The 21,142-nt window shown below is 42.3% G+C and overlaps 1 protein-coding gene across 1 annotated transcript in view; it reads right to left on the bottom strand.

Moving 5' to 3' along the window:
* Window positions 1-21,142, bottom strand: part of CSNK2A1 (casein kinase 2 alpha 1) — a 54,882-nt gene that overhangs the window by 5,828 nt on the left and 27,912 nt on the right. Inside the window, exons 4-10 of the mRNA XM_087888986.1 lie at window positions 16,378-16,479; window positions 9,706-9,756; window positions 8,356-8,415; window positions 7,076-7,159; window positions 5,719-5,829; window positions 3,854-3,955; window positions 2,034-2,134 (exon numbers count right to left, since the gene is read on the bottom strand). Of these exons, the coding sequence (XP_087745112.1) occupies window positions 2,034-2,134; window positions 3,854-3,955; window positions 5,719-5,829; window positions 7,076-7,159; window positions 8,356-8,415; window positions 9,706-9,756; window positions 16,378-16,479 (611 nt within the window). The remainder of the gene's footprint in view (window positions 1-2,033; window positions 2,135-3,853; window positions 3,956-5,718; window positions 5,830-7,075; window positions 7,160-8,355; window positions 8,416-9,705; window positions 9,757-16,377; window positions 16,480-21,142) is intronic.

Raw genomic sequence — 21,142 nt, 5'->3', positions numbered from 1 at the left:
CAAGAGTCTTCAAACTTGGCCGCTTTAAGATTTATGGACTTCAACTCTAATCAGAATTCTCCAGCCAGATATGCTATGCTGGCTGGAGAATTCTGGGAGTTGGAAGTCCACAAGTCTTAAAGCGGCCAAGTTTGAAGACCTCTGGTCTATAAACCATCTTATTATTTAAGGAAATTTATGTGACCGCCCAACTCACTCAAGGTCCTTGGTGGTTTCTGAGCTTGGGGGTTTTCTTGCAGGCGTTTCATTACCCTAACTAGGTAACATCATCAGTGCTAGAAGGGAGTGGGGTTTGCAGGGAGTAGTAGTAGTAGTAGTAGTAGTAGTAGTAGTAGTAGTAGTAGTTGTTTGGGGAATCTGGTGCACTCTGAGCTTGGCTGTTTCATGGCAGACATTTCATGACCCAACTAGAGAACATTATCAGTGCTAGAAGGGAGTGGGGTTTGCAGGGAGTAGTAGTAGTAGTAGTAGTAGTAGTAGTAGTAGTAGTAGTAGTTGTTTGGGGAATCTGGTGCACTCTGAGCTTGGCTGTTTCATGGCAGACATTTCATGACCCAACTAGAGAACATTATCAGTGCTACAAGGAAGTGGGGTTTGCAGGGAGGAGGAGGAGAAGGAGGAAGGGGAGGAGGATTGTGGGGTCCTTGGAGCTCTCTGAGCCTGTTTGTTTTCTTGCAGACATTTCATTAGTACTGCTAGAAGGGGATTGTGGGAAGGAGGAAGAGGAGGAAGAGGAGGAGGATTGTGGGGTCCTTGGAGCTCTCTAAGCTTGTTTGTTTTCTTGCATTAGTGTTAAAAGGGACTGACAGCAAACCCCATTTTCTTCTGGCACTGATGATGTTACCTAGTTGGGTGACGAAATGTCTGCAACTCAAAGAGTTCACCAAGGACCCCACAAAAAGTCCTCCCCATTTTTTCTTCTTCCCCACAAAACCCACTCCCTTATAGCACTGATGATGTTTCCTAGTTGGGTCATGAAATGTCTGCAAGAAAATAACCAAGCCAAGGAACCCTCGTTTCAACCCTCGGTTGCAAATATTCTCTTTTGTTGGTATTTTGGGCAGAATATTTACAAAAAAATAAACCCCCAAATTTTGCAAACCCAATAAATCACCAGACACACACCCCGGTGACAATCAAACAGGTCACTTGATGACCTCTGTATCAGGGGTGGGTTCTAAATTTTTTTACTACCGGTTCTGCAGGCGTGGCTTATTTTGTGGGTGTGGCTTGGAGGTCATGTGACTAGGTGGGCGTGGCTAGCTGGTCAAGAGTCATTTCTGGAAGGTCCTCGCACTTACGACCAGTCCTCGCACTTACGACCCGACTCATTTGTTTGCTTTTAACACTGATCTGCTGTAGGGCGGCCCTTTGAAGCCCCGCGGCAAGAGTTTAAACAGTTTTTTTCCCTCTAGTCACCAGCTGGGACTCAGGAGGCAGCAATAGATTGGGGGTGGGACCAAATAAAAGGTAAGAATAACGTGGGGGGGTGGGGCGGAGGGCAGGGGGTGGGGGAAGAACCGGTTCGGTGACGTCATATCGTCACCGCTACCAGCTCGGCCGAACCGGACAGAACCAGGAAGAACCCACCACTGCTCTGTATCCCCCTAGGGTCCCCAGGCCCATTGGCAAAAACCAGGTCTTCAGGGTCCCAAAGAAACCCTGTTCCAAAAGTCAACTGTCAATCAGGATATTTGGGCAGTTCAAATGAGTATAAAGAATTATTGCAAGCTTAAGTTTTCTACAGGAATCTGAGCTACTAACAGTCAAGGGAATTGAGCGGGAACTAAGAAGGCATTCAGGCAAGATGGATTTAGATCTCTTGTGAGCACGCAGGGACTCATTGCTTATAACACGTTAGACCTCCCCCCCCCCCTTCCCCTTGGGCTCAGCCTGGTTATCTCCTACAGCAATTGGACTTCCTTGGATTTTCCATTCCCCTCCCTTCCTCAAACACACCCACCCACCCAGAGACACAATTTGTGGAACGTGGGCTGCCCTCTGTGTTTGGCTTTCAATCAATTCAATCCTACCTGCCCAGGATGTCGTTGAAACGGGGGTCCAGCTCAATGTTGTATTTGTCAATATAGTCGTATAGGTCTTCTGTTCCCAACACTTTAGCTATTCTCACCAACTGCGAAGAGACAACGGGAGATTGTGGATGTAATGATAAAAAAAAAAAAATTCAATACAGATCGTCCTCGACTTACAACAGTTCATTTAGTGACTGTTTTGAGGTACCAGACGCACTGAAAGAAAGTGACTTATGACTCTTTTTCACACAACTGTTGCAGCATCCCCTTGGTCACGTGATCAAAATTCAGGCGCTTGGCAACTCATACAAGAGCCCATCTTCTGGAAACTTCTCTCTAGCAGTTTGTGTGTGTGTTATAGCTATTGTGATCCTATGACCCTGCTACTGTATATGGATGCATGCATCCATCTATCTCTATTCATCTATCTATATCTATCTATCTATCTATCTATCTATCTATCTATCTATTCTACCTACCAGCTATCAGCTATGTATATCAATCACCTGTCAGTTTATCTATGTATCTATCATCCATCCATCCATCCATATTCACCTTTCTCTATTCATCCATCTATCTATCTATCTATCTATCTATCTATCTATCTATCTATCTATCTATCTATCTATCTATCCTACCTACCATCTATCAGCCATCTATCATGTATTAATCACCTGTCTTTCTATCTATGTATCTATCATCCATCCATCCATCACTATTCAGCTCTATCTATCTATCTATCATCTATCTTTTTCTATCAGCTATATCAGCTATCTATCAGCTATTTATATCTATTTGTCTATCTATGTATCTGTTGTGGCTCCGACCCCCGAGGCCGACTTATCGGAGGGAGAAGGCTCCGAACATGAAGGAGAGGAGTTGGCCAGGCCTCCCTCTCCAGGACCCTCCTCTCTGGCAATGCCTCAGGCATCTCCCGTAGAAGAGGAGATTGGCCAGGAGCCAGATATCTCCTCACAGTCAGACACTGAAGGAGGTAAGTCTTGGCTGGATCCACGCCAGCGTCGGAGAGACAAGCGCACGCAACAGAAAAGGAGGCGTGCCAGAGATTAAGCTGAGTCATTGGACCACACCCCACAGGGGATATAAGGGGGTGAGGTGGCCATTCAGACTCTGTGACGGACAAAACTAACTACTATCGAGTCACATTGCATCTTTGGAAACAACATTATCTGCCTTGGATTTAATTACGGACTGGACTTGACAATTCTTGAACTGTGTGTATCTTGTTTATGAGTAAAGTTCTTGGCAAGCAGCTACTGAGTTGCTGCCAATCCTCTTATCGAAAGAATTTGGTTGTCTGCCAGTTTATTTAACCCCCAGCTGTCTGTTTGAGTGTGTGTGTGAGACGGGGACAGAACAGTATCTATCATCCATCTATCCATCCATCCATCTATCCATCCATCCATCCATCCTCATGAAAATGGGCTCCAGCACAAGTCCGAAAGCTCAGAAGTCAAAACCTCCGGTCCCAGCAACCAACCCAGATTGGATCCTGCAACATTCCTGCCTGTGTGAGCCAGGCCACTATGCCAATTCTCATCGCTTCAATGGCCAGGAGCTGGAATTGTGAATTTGAAGGGACCCCAAAACAGCACCCTGAAATGAGCATTTTTGACTACAAAGGATATGAAGACCCCCATTCAAACACTGCGCAGACAAAGGGGGGATGAAACAACCTACTGAGAGGACGTTCCATGGGTCTACCTGAGCATCTACCTCTCTGTCCATACCTGGCAGACCTGGCTGACCACATGCCGAATGTGCAGGCTACGAGGTTTTGCTCCCCGCACTCTTCTCACCTGATCGTAATTGTCGTGACCGTGGAAAAAGGGCTCCTTTCGGAAGATCATGCTGGCGAGCATGCACCCCAAACTCCACATGTCCAGGCTGTAGTCGTACATCTACGAGAAAGGGAAGGAAACTCATTAGCATGGCTCACTCATAGATTGACATGGAAAAAACTCAACCAGCATGGGCAATGCTCATGGAGAGGTTGGAAGGACTGCATCACTCCATGACTCTTACGCTTACTCAGAAATATAATTCAATACAATGAATGTCCAGTGATATTCTTTTTTTTTTTTTAATTTGATTTACATGCCGCCCTTCTCCGGAGACTCAGGGTGGTTTACAATGCGTTAAGCAATCGCCTTCATCCTTTTGTATTATTTATACAAAGTCAGCTTATTGCCCCCACAATCCGGGTCCTCATTTAACCTACCTTAGAAAGGATGGAAGGCTGAGTCAACCTTGAGCCTTGGCGAGATTCGAACCTGCAGTAATTGCAGGCAGCTGGTCTTAATAACCAGCTTAATAACAGGGTGCCTTAGACCACTGTACTACCAAGGTTCTTCTTTCTTTCTTTCTTCCTTTTTCTTTCTTTCTTTTTTCCTTCCTTCCTCCCTTCCTCTATCTATCTATCCAGCCATCCACCCATCTATTATGTTTGTCTGCCTGTCTCTCTGTCTAACCACACTATCAAAAAAAATGTGGAGACTCTAGAAAGAGTGCTGAGAAGAGCAACCAAGATGATGAGGGGACGGGAGGCTAAAACATACGATGAACGGTTGCAGGAACTGGGTAGGTCTTAATGAAAAGAAGGACCAGGGGAGACATGAGAGCAGTCTTCCAATATTTGAGGGGCTGCCCCAGAGAGGAGGGGAGTCAAGCTATTTTCCAAATCACGTGAAGGCCAAACTGTCAAGTTTCCGAAAGATGCCCTAATTAATTCATGAGCCATGATCCAAACTTCAAAGGAAATGTATTCATTGATTAGGAGCACCATTCCGGCAATACTGGGATGCAGTTAGGACTGATCCTACGTAGATTTACGTTCCCCTATGACCCTGTCTCTCCCCTCCTCTCTGGCCATGTCATAAATCACATTCTCCAATTAACCACTTTGGCTGGCTATGAAACCTAACACTCTCCTTCTGATTGCGGTCAGGAAGAATGTATGGAATGCACTTCAGTTCTCCCTCCCTCCTGCTCATGGCAACTTGAAAGCTTTGCAAGTTGACACAGACAAGGAACAATGGATGGAAACTGATCAAGGAGAGATTCAGCCTGGAAATACGGAAACATTTTCTGACAGTGAGAACCATCAACCAATGGAACAGAAGTTGCTTTCGGAAGTTCTGGGAGCTTCGGAAGTTGTGGATCCATCCATCCATCTGATCAACTTATCACATATCTGTATCTGTTATCATCTCTCTATCTGTATCTATTACCCAGTCAACCTTTGTGCCTACGGTGGAACTAGAACTCATTGTCTCCTGGTGAGTTCGGCCAATGCCCAAAGTCACCCAATTCACGCCTAAGGTGTAACTAGAACTCACCATCTCCTGGTGATTGGCCCAAAGTCAACCAGTCAGCTTTCATGCCTAAAGCGGGACTAGAATTCACGGCTTCCTGGTGACCGATCAAAAATCACCCAGCTGGTTTTCCTACCTAAGGCGGGACTAGAACTCACCGTCTCCTGCTTTCCAGCCTGGTGCCTTAACCGCTAGACCAAACTGGCTCTAAATATCGTTCTTTCTTCATTTCATTGTGCTTCCTTTTTGCTCCTAGGACCTAGGTTCTACTGGGACAGTAGCCCAATTGCTGGTTCCGTCCATCCCCTTTTCCCAGGTTTGTGGTCATTCCACATCAAGAGCACAAATACCTGATAATCTACGAGGAGTTCCGGTCCTTTGAAGTATCTGGAAGCTACTCGGACGTTATATTCCTGACCCGGATGGTAGAATTCAGCCAAACCCCAATCTATTAGCCTCAGCTGGGGGGGGAAAAAAAAAAAAAAGAGCAGAGATTAAGGTGGAAGGTGAAATATTTTTCTTTGGTTCTGTTGTGGTCCGCCAGCAGCCTGCAGAGCTGGCAGCGGAGTCGGACAGTGAGGAGGCTGGGGAGGAACATGGGCCAGTCCTGGAGTCTGGGGAAGGCTCGGACGAGGGCTCTGTGTCGGAGGCAGAGATGGGGTCAGGGCCATCTGGGAGTTATGTGCTGACTCCGGACCCTCCAGAGTCTGACGTCAGCGAGGCAGAGGAACAGGAGGAGCCTGTTCCTAGTGCACGCATGCGCAGAGCTGCCAGAAGGCAAGAGCAGCTAAAGCAAAAAGGACAACTCGGGAGTAAGGCCAGGAGACTATTGACCCCTCCCAGAAGGCTTAAAAGAGCAGCAAAGGCTTTTGGGCTCTTTGTAGGAAAGCAACGTTGCTACATTTGTTTCTCGTCAGCATCTCTTGCTTCTGAACTTTTGCCAAGAAAAGCCTTTGGCAGGGTGCCAAAAAAGACAAAGGTTGGTGATAAGGCCGAAGGACTGTTTATGAAGGATTTGTTTTGGAATTAGTTTGGACTAAGCTGAGAATGAAGTAATTCTCAGCTGATCTAATAAAATATGTTTGTTTAGGACTGATTGTGTCTGGTAATAACTACTTGGGCTTAGGTCACAACAGGTTCGCAACACTCAGGCACTCGGCAGCCCCCCTGCCAGAAGGGAATAACAAAATCAGAAACAGATTTCCGGTAGTGATGTCACAGCGGAGCGGAGAAACGGGACTCCGTTATCCTCACCCGATTTCTCCTATTTGGTGACCCTTATTGGGCATTGCGAACTCCAGAGAGGTAAGCAAAGGCAGAGGGGAAGCCCCAAAGACAGCGTGGAGAAAGGCGATCTCCCGCTAGAGTGAAGGGAAATCCCTTGGTGCCGATGGCAGAGAAGACGGCCAGTATGGCTGATCTGAAGCTGTGACAGCTAGACAAGAGGCAGGAAGGCAAAAAATCAAGAAGCAATGTGGATGTGTTGGGTGAGAACTATTCAATTCTAATTCGAACGAAGGGAAAGGAAGGGAAAGGGAAGGACCACCTGGATGCCAAAGTCCAGAAGCTGAACCATTTTTGCACCGGCTAAATATACCAAATTTCTCTTTTTCTTTTCCTAATCTTTTTTTAGCAAGACCTGACCCACAATGTACACAGCCAAAAGTTATCAGCTCGCTGAAGGACAGGGAGAGAAGGAACCCTCACCTTTCGATGCTCGTGGTCAATCATGACGTTGTGAGGTTTGACGTCTCTGTGCATGATTCCCATACTGTGGCAGTAATCCAGGGCCTGGAGAAGAAAGAGACGCCCCAACATCAGAAAGGAGGGTTTCATATATGAAAGTCGCATCACGTCCAAAGCAGAACAAATTATAGGGAGTCCATTTTGCGAAGGGCCACAATTCACTGTAGCTGCTCAGAAAATGGCAGCCGCTTCCGAGGTTGCCACGTCACCCAGCAAGAGCATGGCCTATCTTCCTTCCCTAAACTGAGCTCCGGACATCTTTGAAAGTGTACAATCGCTGATGTGGGGGGTGAGAGGAGGGTGTGTGGCACGGTGGGGTGGGATGCAGCCAAAGGCCTGTGGGGACCCCGGAAGGTGGGAAGCAAAGCATAAGGTGTCTTGTGGGGGACGGGGGACACTTTGTGAGGCAGGGCCTGGAAGAACCAGGCCATAAAATAAAACCTCAAACCAGTGTTTCTCAACTTTAATCCTGCGGACTTCGACTTCCAGAATTCCTCAGCCAGCGCGCGGAATTCTGGGAGTTTGAAGCCCACCTGTCTTAGACATGTCCAGGTTGAGAGACATTTTCTTAAGCAATTGATTCAAGGTAAGAAAGGTGAGACTATCAACTAATGGCAACATTGAAGAGAAAGCAATCTTACTACTCTGAGATTCTACTGGTTACAATGCTATTAAGAAGTAGGGGAGGGGAGGGAGAAAGAAAATAGAGAAGAAGGAGGGGAGGGGAGAGAGAAAGAAAATAGAGAAGGGGAAGAGGAAGGGAGAGAGAAGGGAAAGGAAGGGGAGGAGAGGAGAGGAAAAGGAAAGGGAGGGGAGGAGAGGAGAGGAGAGAAAAAAAAGAAAGGAGAAAAATGAAATGGAGGAGAGGAGAGGAGGGAGGGGAGGGGAAAGAGGAGAGGAGAGGAAAAAAGGAAAGGAAAGGAGAAAAAGGAGAGGAAAAAAAGGAAAGGAGAAAAAGGAAAGAGGAGGGGAGGGGAGGGGAGGGAAGGGAAAGGAAAGGAAAGGAAAAGAAAGGAAAGGAAAGGAAAGGAAAGGAAAGGAAAGGAAAGAAAAGGAAAAACACTTCTGAATTAAGAGAGATATGATTCATCTCTCCTGGTCTGTCTTAACCCAAAGAAACTTGCTCAAGCCCTCAGCGAAAGAAAAATAAGACATTATCCGCTCTAAAATGAGCCGGCCTCTCATTTCCCAAACTCTTTATTTCCGGACTGTCTCAAAAGACTTCACAAAAGGCAACTCACCTTCAAGATTTCATACATGTAGAACCGAATGTCATAGTCCGTTAACGTCTGGTATAATTGCTGTGGGAAATGAACACAACGACACGGTCCAGATGAATAAAGTGGCAACCTTCCCATTTCTAACCCAACAAGGACTTTAACTGCGCTCAATCTCACCCTGTTTCTTGGTTAGGAAAATATTCCCACAGGCCAGAGTGGGACAACCAATGAGAGAAATAAAACAGAAGCTAATGAAAGAGACTCTTTGTAGCTCAGGGTTGAACCGGGGGGGGGGGGGGGGAGGGGGGGGGGCAGGGGTGTGTGTCCATAGGGCAGATGTTTCATTATCCAATTAGATGGCATCTTGTATTAGAAGGGAGTGGGGTTGATAGAGAGGAGGAGGATTGTGGGAGTTCTGGTGCTCTCTGAGCTTGGTTGTTTTCTAGCAGATGTTTCATTAACCAACTAGGGAACATCATCAGTGCTAGAAGGGAGTGGGATTTGTGAGGAGGACGACAACGACTCTGGGGTCCTTAGGGCTCTCTTGAGCTAGGCCATTTTTTTGCACAGACATTTCATTACCAAACTAGACAACCTCATCAGGGCCAGAAGGGTGTAAGGTTTGCTCTCTAGATACAAAGGTGCTTGCCCTGCCAGTGTTGGTGGAACGTTCTTAATGGTGCCTGGTGGAGCAGCAGACTAAAGTGCTGTTAAAATAGCACTTAGCTGCCAGCTGCCTGCAATTACTGCAAGTTCAATTCTCACCAGGCTCAAGGTTGACTCAGCCTTCCATCCTTCCGAGGTAGGTAAAATGAGGACCTGGATTGTGGGGGCAATAAGCTGACTTTGTATAAAATAGAACACTGCTCAGGGGGGCCCAAAAAGCCCTACTAAGCAGGTATATACAAAAGTATGAAGGCTATTGCTTAAAAGCATTGTAAGCCGCCCTGAGTCTCCGGAGAAGGGCAGCATATATAAATCAAACTAATAAACTAATAAACTAATAAACAAATAAACAAACAAACAAACAAACAAATAAATAAATAAATGGTTCCTGTGGTTTACTGCTCGTTTATCTAGTATTAATCTTGATGCTGATCTCTGCTTCTCTGGATGTGGATGGCTTTTTAAGCATTTACGTCTTCCATCATTCAACACACATTTTCACCCAAATCCATTGGCAGCCACTCAAAAACGGAACGCAGGAGTTCCTCCAAAAAAATCAGATCACTAAGGCGCTTCCCGCTTCATCGTCATCCCTTTGCTTCCATGTCCCCATCAAAGCTTTCTCTCCCCCACCTCCCCCCCCACCCCTCACTTAAGGCAAGAAATTAAAAACGCTGCCCTCTCCCGACGGATGGAAAACCGTACCTTAAAATCTGTGTTGTTCACATGTTCAAACACCAAGGCAGGGGTCCGTGACTAGGAGAGGAAAGAAGGAAGGAAGGAAGAGAGAAGGTCAGTCACCTGGGGTTCCTGTTCTTCCAATGCATGATTTATTAGGCTGCATTAAAGGCTGCTCAGAGATTGACTGACAGACTGACTGCCGGCCGACATTTCTAGAGTCCAGGAAAAGCTTAGAAGGAGAAGGCTGCATTTTGTAGAAAGCTGAATTAATTCTGAGGCCTGATCTGATCAAATCTTTCAGAATAAGCTTGGGGGGAGGGGGAGGCGGGAACCAGAGGCAAAAACAGGAAATAAAATATCACTTTTACTATTTTAGAATCCAGTGACCAAAAACACCTGAAATGCTGAGCTACCTGATGATTATATAGTCCGGGAGGTTGTCTGGTGGGGTTATTATTCGAAATGAAAAAGACAACAGGCATTTGTAAGCAATTTTACCTGTCGTCCCCAGACCCGGCTTAAAATGTGCTATTTGCCTAAATCAAGTGACAGGAGATCGGTCTGCAACTTGTGAGCTAGACTCTGTGCCTCTGGTGAACTAGTTTTTATTTTTTTTAAAAAAAAAATCTAGGATTTATTCAATTTATATGCTGCCCATCTCCGTGTCGAGACACTGGATAGCTAACAACAATACAAAGACAAAATAAACACTGCCCAGAATCCCGTCTATGAAGGAGATGGTCAGTTTTAAAATGTGACAGGCAGACAGACAGATATACATATGGATGGATGGAGACAGAAAGATGATTAGATAGATGATAGATAGAAGACAGACAGACAGACAGACAGACATGGGTGGATGGAGATAGATAGATAGATAGATAGATAGATAGATAGATAGATAGATAGACGGATGGATGGAGATAGATAGATAGACAGAATAGATAGATATAGATAGATGATAGGTGACAGATGGATGGATGGATAGAAGATAGAGATAGATAGATAGATAGATAGATAGATAGATAGATAGATAGATGATAGATAGATAGATAGATAGATAGATAGATAGATAGATAGATAGATGATAGATAGATAGATAGATAAGATAGATAAATAGATGGTAGATAGATATGGTATATATAGATAATAGATATAGAAATGATAAGACAGACAAAACAGAGAATTATGTAGATGATAGACTAATGATATAGAATTACAGATGCATATAGGTAGACATATATAGATATAGATGAGAGAGGGGGGATAATACTGTTATCCTCTATCTTTTCATAAATCAATTTTTTAAAAAAAAGGCCGGGGGAAGAGATGACGTCGCGACGGAACAGACGGAGGATTCCTGGGCTCCAGGATTGCCGCCGAAAGCCCCGCTGCTGGACGGTCCTTTTTGGACCTCACAGTCTTGTTTTGGCTGTGATAGTGGAGGGCACATCCTGACGATTCCAAGGACACCGCAAAGTCCCTGGTTGATCCAGGAGGAGCCCTTTTTCTAGCAGCAGGGTGGCAGCCATAGTTGCTACTGAAGTTGGGACAGCTCCGAAAGAAGAATAGAAGTACTGTGAGTCGATGCGGTGAGAGACTTTCAATTTAAATAAATGTAAAGAACACCCCGAGATTGAAGTTGGAATTAAATTGGAGTTAAAAGGAAATCAAGCGGCGAAAGTAAGCAGGAGTCATTTTTTATTCTCAAATTATTTACATTGGTGGAGTTTAAAAAATTTTTTTTTGCTTTTGACCGGGACTGGATTGAAAAGGATTGATAGAACTGAGAGTTTAATACCTGTAAGCCCTTGTGCCTTATACTTTTCCTTCTGGACTTAATTTTTCTTTTTTCTTTTTTGAAGATTGTTCTAATTTTTCTTTTTTTGTTTTCTTTTACTGACAAAAAAATTTTGGACTATAATAGCGGGGAAAATAGGAGTCTACTGGATTGGAAACTTTGTTATTCTTTTCTATTAAAACAGCAAGTTGAAGCAATTGTATAGCATTGTTGCTATAACCCAAGGACTCTGAACTTTGCTGATAAGATTGTTGGAAGGACATCTGAGAGAGTTTGGAACTATCTGCTTTGTTTATTCAGGTGCTCTTCGGGAAACTATCAGAAGTAGGAGTCTGAGGCAAAGGAGAGAGATTTGTTAATGCCTGGGCAGAAGTATTGCAGAAGAAATTGAAATTTTCTTTTATTTTTTATTACTTTTTCTTTTTGTTCATGTTAAATGATAACTCGCTGTACATTTCCCCTGCTTAAATATTTTTGATGGACTTTCCTTTCTTTGTTTTTAAATAATCATGTTGGATTAAGGTATACAAGAGCCTGAAGATTGATTCTTGATTTTCATTTTCCTCTCTAATTGGTTATTTGGTCTTCCTCTGTTTTATTATTATTTCTCCTTTTTTGAATTTGACCTTCCTTTAGTGTATTTCCATTGTCAGTGGGACTACTCATTTTTTTTCCTTTTTTTTCCCTTTTTTTTTTTCTTCTCTCTCAAAGTGGATTAGGGTTTTGAAGAACCTGAAAAATTGTTTGTTTTTTCTTTTCCCCCCTTCTTTTTTACACTTTTTACTTTTTTGGGCTTTTTCTTTTTTGTTCTTGGCCTTTGGTGACTACTGGACAGAATGAGTAGAAAAGTAGCAACAGTTGGATCTGCTTCAACTACACCCTCCTCGTCGCCATCTGGAGGACAGCGATCAATTCAGACGATGCTTCAGCAGGAGAAGGATAAAGAAAAAGAGAGGGAGAAAGATACGACATTACAAATGATTTTTCAAACAGTCCAGAGGATGGAACAACAACTACTCAAGACAGTTGAAAAAGTGGTGAGTATACAGCAAATGATGTTGAAATATGAAGAGAGACTGCAAAAGCTTGAGAAAAATGAGGAGCAAAAAGAGGAAAAAATTAAAGATATAGATAACAGACTGGGAGAAGTTGAATGTGACAGGAGTGGACTAATTGGATGTGAGATGGACAAATCAGAATTTTATCTCAGATTTCAAAATGTGGAAGAAGAGAAAGGAGAGAATTTAGCAGAAATAATGATAGGAATGCTGGCTGAAGCACTAAAATTACTAAGGAGAAGATGATGGATGGTGTGGATGAGATATATCGAATCTATACTAGATATGCAATGTGTAATAAGTTGCCACGAGAGGTGCATATAAGATTTACTAAGAAATCAATCAAAGCACAAATACTGCAGATTGTCAGAGAAAAAACATTGAAGTATAAGGAGAAAGAAATTGTGGTTTTGAAGCAAATACCAAGAAAAGTGAGAGATGAGGAGAGAATATCAATTTCTGACTAAAATATTACTTCAAAAAGGAGTGAACTATAGATGGCTAGTACCAGAGGGATTAGTGTTAACGTGGCAACTCCAAAGATACAGAATTGATTCAATAGACAAAGCGAGAGCATTTCATGCAGAATTTTTTAAAGAGAAGGAAATGGAAATGGAATTTCAAACGACAGTAGCACCATAGAATTCCAAGAAGAACTAGCAATGATTGAAAAAGCAGAAGGCACAGTAGGAGGGATTGTGGAACACAAAGAACAGTGTGAATTAAGATCAACTAGAGCAGTAAAGCCTGCATATAAAGTATGAATATGGAAGAGAGAAAATTGATTTCAATAAACATAAATGGACTTAATTCAGCTGTTAAAAGAAGATATTTCACAAATTAGGAAAATTAAAATTTGATATAATTTGCTTACAAGAAGTACATATTAAAAAGCAACATGAACAGTTATTGGTACATTCAAAATTAGGGAAAATCTTCACATCATTGCCACAATGTAAAAAAAGAGGAGTGATTTTATATATTAGAAACAAAATACCAGCTGAACAAATATATGCAGACGAAGAAGGAAGAATGATGGTGGAGATAATGGATAATAATATGAAAATTCTTTTAGTTGCAATATATGCTCCAAATAATAATCAAAGTGACTTTTATAAAAAACTGCATACGAAAATAATTGAATTGGAATATGATAATATTTGTATGATGGGAGATTTTAATGGTATATTGGATGGAGACTTGGACTATAAAACACATAAAACAATAAGACATAGTAGAAAGATACTACCGAAATCTTTTTTTAAGATGACTGAGGAAATAAACTTAAAAGATGCATGGAGAGATAGAAATGGAAAAAACAGACAATATACTTTTTATTCTGATAGACATTCATCTTGGTCTAGATTAGATATGATATGGACAAACAATGGAATTGACCTTAAACATAGAACAAATTGAGATAGAAGCAAATACCTGGGCAGATCATAATCCAGTGACAGTGAAATGGAAAGGACAAAGGAGAAGATTTAGATGGACTTTAAATAATACTATATTAAAAGAAAAGGACTTTGTACAGAAAATGGAGAGAGAATTGGCGTTCTTTTTTAAGGAGAATAGGAAAGAAGATACTTCGACGCAAAATCTTTGGGATACGATGAAGGCCTATGCTAGAGGTTTGATAATGGATTATACAAGGAAGAGAAATGCGAAGAAAAGACAAGCATACAAAATATTGGAAGAGGACTATAAGAGATTTGAAAAAGAGCTTCAGAAATGTTCACATAAAAAAGACGTTAAAGGGAAAATGGATACAATATAACATAAAATGGACTTACTGGAAAAAAGAAGAACTAGCTCAAAAAATTAGAAGTACTAAGCAGAACTACTTTGAGAATGCTAATAAACCAGGAAGAGGGTTAGCATATAAATTGAAAAAAGAGAGAGAAATCAAAAAAAATAATACAACTAATCGATGGCCAAGGACAAAGTAAATTTGGAAATAAAGAGAAGAAAAAAATTATACAGGACTACTATAGACAATTGTATGAGAAAGAAAACATAGAGGAGGAAAATGTGATACGATATCTTCAAAATGCAAATTTACCTAGGATTCCTAAAGATATTGAGGAGATGCTAGAGGGAAATATAACGATGATGGAACTAACTGAGGCAATTAAGAAACAAAGGAATGGAAAGGCACCAGGGCCAGATGGTTTGCCAGCGGAATATTATAGGACATTGCAGGAATCTTTGAGTCTCCCACTTTTAGAGGTTATGAATGAAGTGATGACAAAGAAGGAAATACCCAAGTCATGGTCTGAGGCATATATTACACTGATTCCGAAGGAGGATACAGACCCACAACAAATAAAAAGTTATAGACCTATATCCCTGCTAAATTCAGATTATAAAATTTTTGCTCCAATATTGGCAGAAAGACTCAAAAGATATTTAAATAACTTTATACATTCACCACCAAAATGGGTTTCTGCCAAAAAGACAAATTAGAGACAATATGAGAATAATTCTGGACACTTTGGAATACTATGAAGCCCATTCTGAAAAACAAATGACTTTGATATTTCTAGACGCACAGAAAGCTTTTGATAATGTAAATTGGTGTTTTACGTTGCTGCAAATGGAAAAGATGGGCTTTGGCAGAAAATTTATTCAAGCAATAGAAGCTATATATTATAAACAAACATAATGATAAATCGAGAATTGACAGATTCTATTGAGATAAAAAAAGGTACTAGACAAGGTTGTCCACTGTCCCCTCTGTTGTTTATATTAACCTTAAGAGGTGCTAAATAGAAGTTTAGGAGAAGAAAAAGACATAAAGAAAAGAACATTCGAAAAGAAGAACACAAATTGCAAGCATTCGCAGATGACCTAGTCTTTATCAAAAATATGATGACCAAAAATATGTTGGTAAAGCAAAAAGAAGAATTGGTGGATATATCAAAAATGCAGGTCACAAATAAAGTTAAATATTTGGGGATATATTTAACAGCAAGATGTAGTACGCTTAAAGAAAATAATTATAATAAACTTAAACAACAGATAGGGACAGATTTGGCGAAATGGGAAAATCTACAGCTTTCTTTGATTGGAAGGATATCAACTATTAAGATGAATATTTTGCCTAGAATTTTATATTTGTTTCAGACAATTCCAACTAGATTGGGGAAAGACTTCTTCGAAGAATTGAACAAAATGGTGTTAAAAGATATTTGGCAGGGAAAGAAGGCAAGAAAAAATGACAAAAAAGCACATTGACTTTAAACCAGAGGTATTTTTATTAGGGATTGTACCAGAAATGTATAATAAAGAACTGAGGTATTTAATTGTGAATGTTCTAACAGCAGCTAGAATTGTGTTTGCTAAAAACTGGAAAGGTGAGAAGATACCTACTGATGATGAAATTATTAAGAAAATTATAGACTGTGCAGAAATGAGTAAATTGACATTTGAACTTAGAGAACAGGAAGATAAACAATACTATTTATATGGGATTTGTTTTACCAATGGCTAGATAATAAAGCATGGAGATGAAGTTTGAAATATGAAATTAATGTAATGATAAAATATATGAAATGCTTTTCTTACGGGAGGTAAGCCTCTGTTAAATAATGGCTAAATGAGTATACTGTTAAATAAGAGAAATTAAATAATTGGTAATTTTGGATATGGGATTGCGCACAAAAGAATTTTAACCGATCGACAACACTTTCTGTGATTGTATTAGAAGGATGGTGGTTTTATGTTTTGTTTTTGTTTTAAATAAAAAAAAAAAATTCAAAAAAAAAGCCAACCCCTTTGGACCCCTGAGTATTCCCTCAGCCCATCTGCTTGCCACCCATCAAAATTACTCACCACTGGATCTTTCACTATGTCGGCAAGGGTGATGATGTTGGGGCCACCTCGCAGGTTCTCCAGGATTTTGATTTCTCGTTTAATTTTCTTCTTTTTCACCGGCTGGCCAAAGGAAAAGAATCAGTTAGCTGGGATAGGCAAAGCTCCAAGAGACCGGGGGGAGACCACTATAGCTGCAACCAGCATTTCTTACTGGTTCTGCTTATTGAATATATTTGGGTAACCCAAAAAAAAAAAAAATGAGGCTGCATTTAATTTTGCAGCAGAAAAGTGGTGACTGAATTGTGGGAGTTTGTGGAAGCAAATATTGTGTCATTTGAAAAAGAAAGTGTATATAAATTCAGAGGAGAGATGAACAGGAGACTGTAGACGGGTTGTTAGACAGAGGATGCTAAAATCAATAGAAGAGACTATTTCTATTTTAGGATTAAACTGGGGGTCCTTGGTACTCTCGGAACTGAGTTTTTTTCTTACAGGCATCTCATGACCCAACTAGGTAACATCATCAAGGAAGTGGGGTTTGTGGGGAGGAAGAGGAGGAAGAGAAGGAGGAATGTGGAGTCCTTGTTGCTCTTTGAGCTTAATTGTTTTCCTGCAGGCGTTTCATGACCCAACTAGGGAACATCATCAGTGCTAGAATAGAGTAGGGTTTGCGGAGAGGAAGAGAACAATGACTGCAGGCTCCTTGGTGCTTTCTGAGCTTGGTTGTTTTCTTGCAGATGTTTTATGACCCAACTAGGGAACATCATCGGCGCAATGGGAGTGGAGTTTTGCTCTCTGTTTACATGCAAGTGCCTTCCTCCTTCCATTTTGCCAGGACAACCAAGGAACTACCAGCTCAGACCAACAACAGCAAACAACAAACAGCCCAATCAAAGAACCACCAAAAACATCCCTACCAACACTGACAGGGACAACCACTGTGTATAAACAGACAGCAAACCCCACTCCCTCCTAGCCCTGAAGGTGTTCCCTAGTTGGATCATGAAACGTCTGTAAGAAATCAACCAAGCACAGAGAGCACCAAGGAGCCCAGTCCTCCTTCTCCCTGAAAACCCCACTGCCTTCAAGCACTGATGATGTTACCTAGTTTGGCAATGAAATGTCTGCAAGAAGACAATGGACCTCAGAGAGCACCAAGGACCCTCTCTTCGTCCTCCTCCCTCTGCAAACCCCCTATTTTTTCTAGCACTGATGATATTACATAACTGGGTCATGAAACGTTTGCAAGAAAATAACCAAGCTGAGTGAGCACTAAGGACCCTACAATCCTCCTCCCTCTCCCTCCTCCTCCTCTTCCTCTCTGCAAACCCCACACACTTCTAGCCCTGATATTATTCAGGTGGGTCACGAAACGTCTGCAAAAAAAACCCAACAACCAAGCTTAGAGAGCACCCAGGATCCCACATGACCATCTAGCAAACATACCGTATTTTTTAGACTATAAGACGCACCGGAGTATAAGACTCAGCAAGATTTCGAAGAGGAAAACAAGAAAAAAAATAGGTTTTGCCCTCCGTGCATCTGGTTTTTGCCCTCCCGGGCCCCCAGGAACACTTTGCAGGCCTCCCAAGCACTCTGCGCGTCCCATTTTTGTGAAAAACGAGCCCGTTTTTCGCAAAAATGGGACGCGCAGAGGGTTTGGGAGGCCTGCAAAGTGCTCCCGGGGGCCGGGGAGGGCAAAAACGCGACTGTGGGGAGTTTGGGAGGCCAAAAACGGGACTGTTTTTGGCAAAAATGGGACACGCGGGGCGGGGTTTCAAGAAGGCAAAAATGACAGTATTCAGTGTATAAGACGCACCAACATTTCCACCATCTTTTAAGGGGGAAAAAAGTGCGTCTTATACTCCGAAAAGTACGATACAGAAAGGAGAATTCCAAAGCTCGCACTCCATTAATTCTGAAACTAATAAACCAAGAATTATCCGTAAAACAATTCAATGACTTTGGGGGATTGTTGAGTCTTCCTCACTCAAAAACAGTACTTCCCATGGCAATAGAATAATGAAATGAGTGGGAATTCAAAAACAGGTTTGCAAGATTCTGGAAGTCTTTGTTATTTTGAGAGAAAAACAAGGGGGGAAAAAAACCCCACTGCCCCTGGAACCCTCACTGAGCTCTTTGGAACTGGGCCCTTAGGAGTTAATTATCCCATAATCCCTAATTAACGAAGGCAAAAGAAGTGCAAAACAAGTGTCTTTTCCTCCAAAGAACTCAAAAAAGATCTGTTTACTTCTGCGCAAATGCGATTTGGGGAACTGCTCCCTAGACTTCCTTCCCAGTAGAACAGGACAGGCCACCGTAACTCTTTTAAAAAAAAAAACAAACTTGCATATTAGATTTATATGCCACCCTTCTCTGGAGACTCAGGGCGGCTTACAATGTGCTCAGCAATAGCCTTCATCCTTTTGTATATTTATGCAAAGTCAGCTTATTGCCCCCACAAACTGGGTCCTCAATTTATCCACCTTAGAAAGGATGGAAGGCTGAGTCAGCCTTGAGCCTGGCGAGATTCGAACATGCAATAATTGCAGACAGCTGAATGTTAATAACAGGCTATTAGTCTGTTGAGCTATCCAGGCTCCTGGATATGCATATTACATATGCAAATATGTAAGTTATATAACAGACCAAAATAACAGAATTGGAGGGGACCTTGGAGGTCTTCTAGTCCAACCCCCAGGAGACCCTATACCAGTGATGGCGAACCTGTTCGGCACTGAGTGCCCAAACCGGAACGTGCGTGCATGCATGCGCCGGAATGCCGTAAATCCAAAGACCAGCTGGTTGGCACGCGCACACACTCCGGCCAGCTGATCTTCGGATTCCTGGCACTTTGGCACGCGCGGAAGACCAACTGCCCGGCGTGCATGCAGGCCCCAGAAACCGAAAGAGCAGCTGGCAACAGTCCGTGTGCCCAAGAGAGGAGTCTGCATGCCACCTCTGGCACGCGTGCCATAGGTTCGTCATCACGGCCCTATATCATTTCAGACAAATGGCTGTCCAATCTCTTCTTAAAAACTTCCAGTGATGGAGTACCCACAACTTCTGGTGGCAAGCAGTTCCACTGGGTTAATTGTTCTCACTGTCAGAAAATTTCTCCTTAGTTCCAGGTTGCTTCTCTCCTTGATGAGTTTCCACCCATTGCTTCTTGTCCTGCCTTCAGGTGCTTTGAAGAATAGCTTGACTCCCTCTTCTTTGGGGCAGCCCCTGAGATATTGGAAGACTTGCTATCATGTCACCCCTGGTCCTTCTCTTCAATTAGATTAGATGTACCCAATTCCTGTAACCATTCTTCATATATTTTAGCCTCCAGCCCCCTAATCCTCTTTGCTGCTCTTCTCTGCACTTTTCTTTCTGGATTCATGTCACAAGAACAGGAAGTTTTCAGCTAATCAAAAAGGCAACTATAAAACCTTCTTCCAGGCAGCTCTTAAATGTGGAAGGAAAAGTAGGCCAGATCCTCCGTTATGTCCTCCCCCTGAGCGTAGGCAAAAAATAAAACGCTTAATACTGCACTGATAAATCCACACTTGGAAATACTACATCCAGGTTTGGTCACCACGATACCCAAAAAAAAAGACATTCCAGAGTGCAGAGAAGAGCAACAAAGATGATTAGGGGACTGGAGGCTAAAACATATAAAGAACGGTTGCAGGAACTGGGTATGTCTAGTTACTTAATGAAGAGAAGGACCAGGGGAGACATGAAAGCAACGTTCCAGTATCACAGGGGCTGCCACAAAGAAGAGGGAGTCAAGCTATTCTCCGAAGCACCTGAGGGCAGGAAAAGAAGCAATGGATGAAAACTAATCAAAGAGAGAAGCAACCTAGAACGAAGGAGAAATTTTCTGACGGTTAGAACAATTAACCAGTGGAACTGCTTGCCACCAGAAGTTGTGGGTGCTCCATCACTGGAGGTTTTCAAGAAGAGACTGGAACACCAGTTGTCTCAAATGGCATTGGATCTCCTGTTTGAGCAGGGGGTTGGACTAGAAAACCTCCAAGGTCCTTTCCAGGTCTATTCTCATTGATTGATTGATTGATTGATTGATTGATTGATTGATTGATTTGAAGAATGGTTTCAAGAATTGGGTATGTCTAGTTTAACGAAAAGAAGGACTAGGGGAGACATGATAGCATCTTCCAGTATTTGACGGGTTGCCACAAAGAGGAGGGAGTCAAGCTATTCTCCAAAGCACTTGAAAACAAGACAAGAAGCAATGGGTGGAAACTAATCAAGGAGAGAAGCAACCTGGATTTAAGGAGAAACTTCCAGACATGGAGGACAATTAACCAGTGGAACAACTTGCCTCCAGAAGTTGTGAATGCTCCAACACTGGAAGTTTTCAAGAAGAGACTGGACAACCATTTGACCAGGATGGTATAAGATCTCATGGAAGATCATGCTAAGATAGCATGCGCATCTGTATTTCACTGCTGTTAACCACCATAACATTTTTATCTTTAAAAGTCCCATTCTTAGCATACTGGCACAATTAACAGAGCTGCCCAGACCGTAAAACAGCCACCCAGAATCATCTTACAAGCATAATAAGTAAATAAATCCCTTTTTTTATACTGTCCTTGGTGGTTTCTGAGCCAGGTGGTTTTCTTGCACACACCACTACTGATGATGCTACCTAGTTTGGTAATAAAAGGTCTGCAAGAAATCAAGTGCGGAGAACACCAAGAATCCCAGTCCACCTCCTCCCAAACCCAACTCCCTTCGATCACTGATGATGTTACCTAGTTGGGTAATGAAA

The sequence above is a fragment of the Pantherophis guttatus genome, chromosome 3 (genome assembly GCF_059756535.1).
Source record: "Pantherophis guttatus breed Tessera chromosome 3, ASM5975653v1, whole genome shotgun sequence".
NCBI lineage: Eukaryota > Metazoa > Chordata > Lepidosauria > Squamata > Colubridae > Pantherophis > Pantherophis guttatus.
The sequence above is the reverse complement of the archived record's forward strand: the minus strand, read 5'-3'. Positions and strand labels throughout refer to the sequence as shown.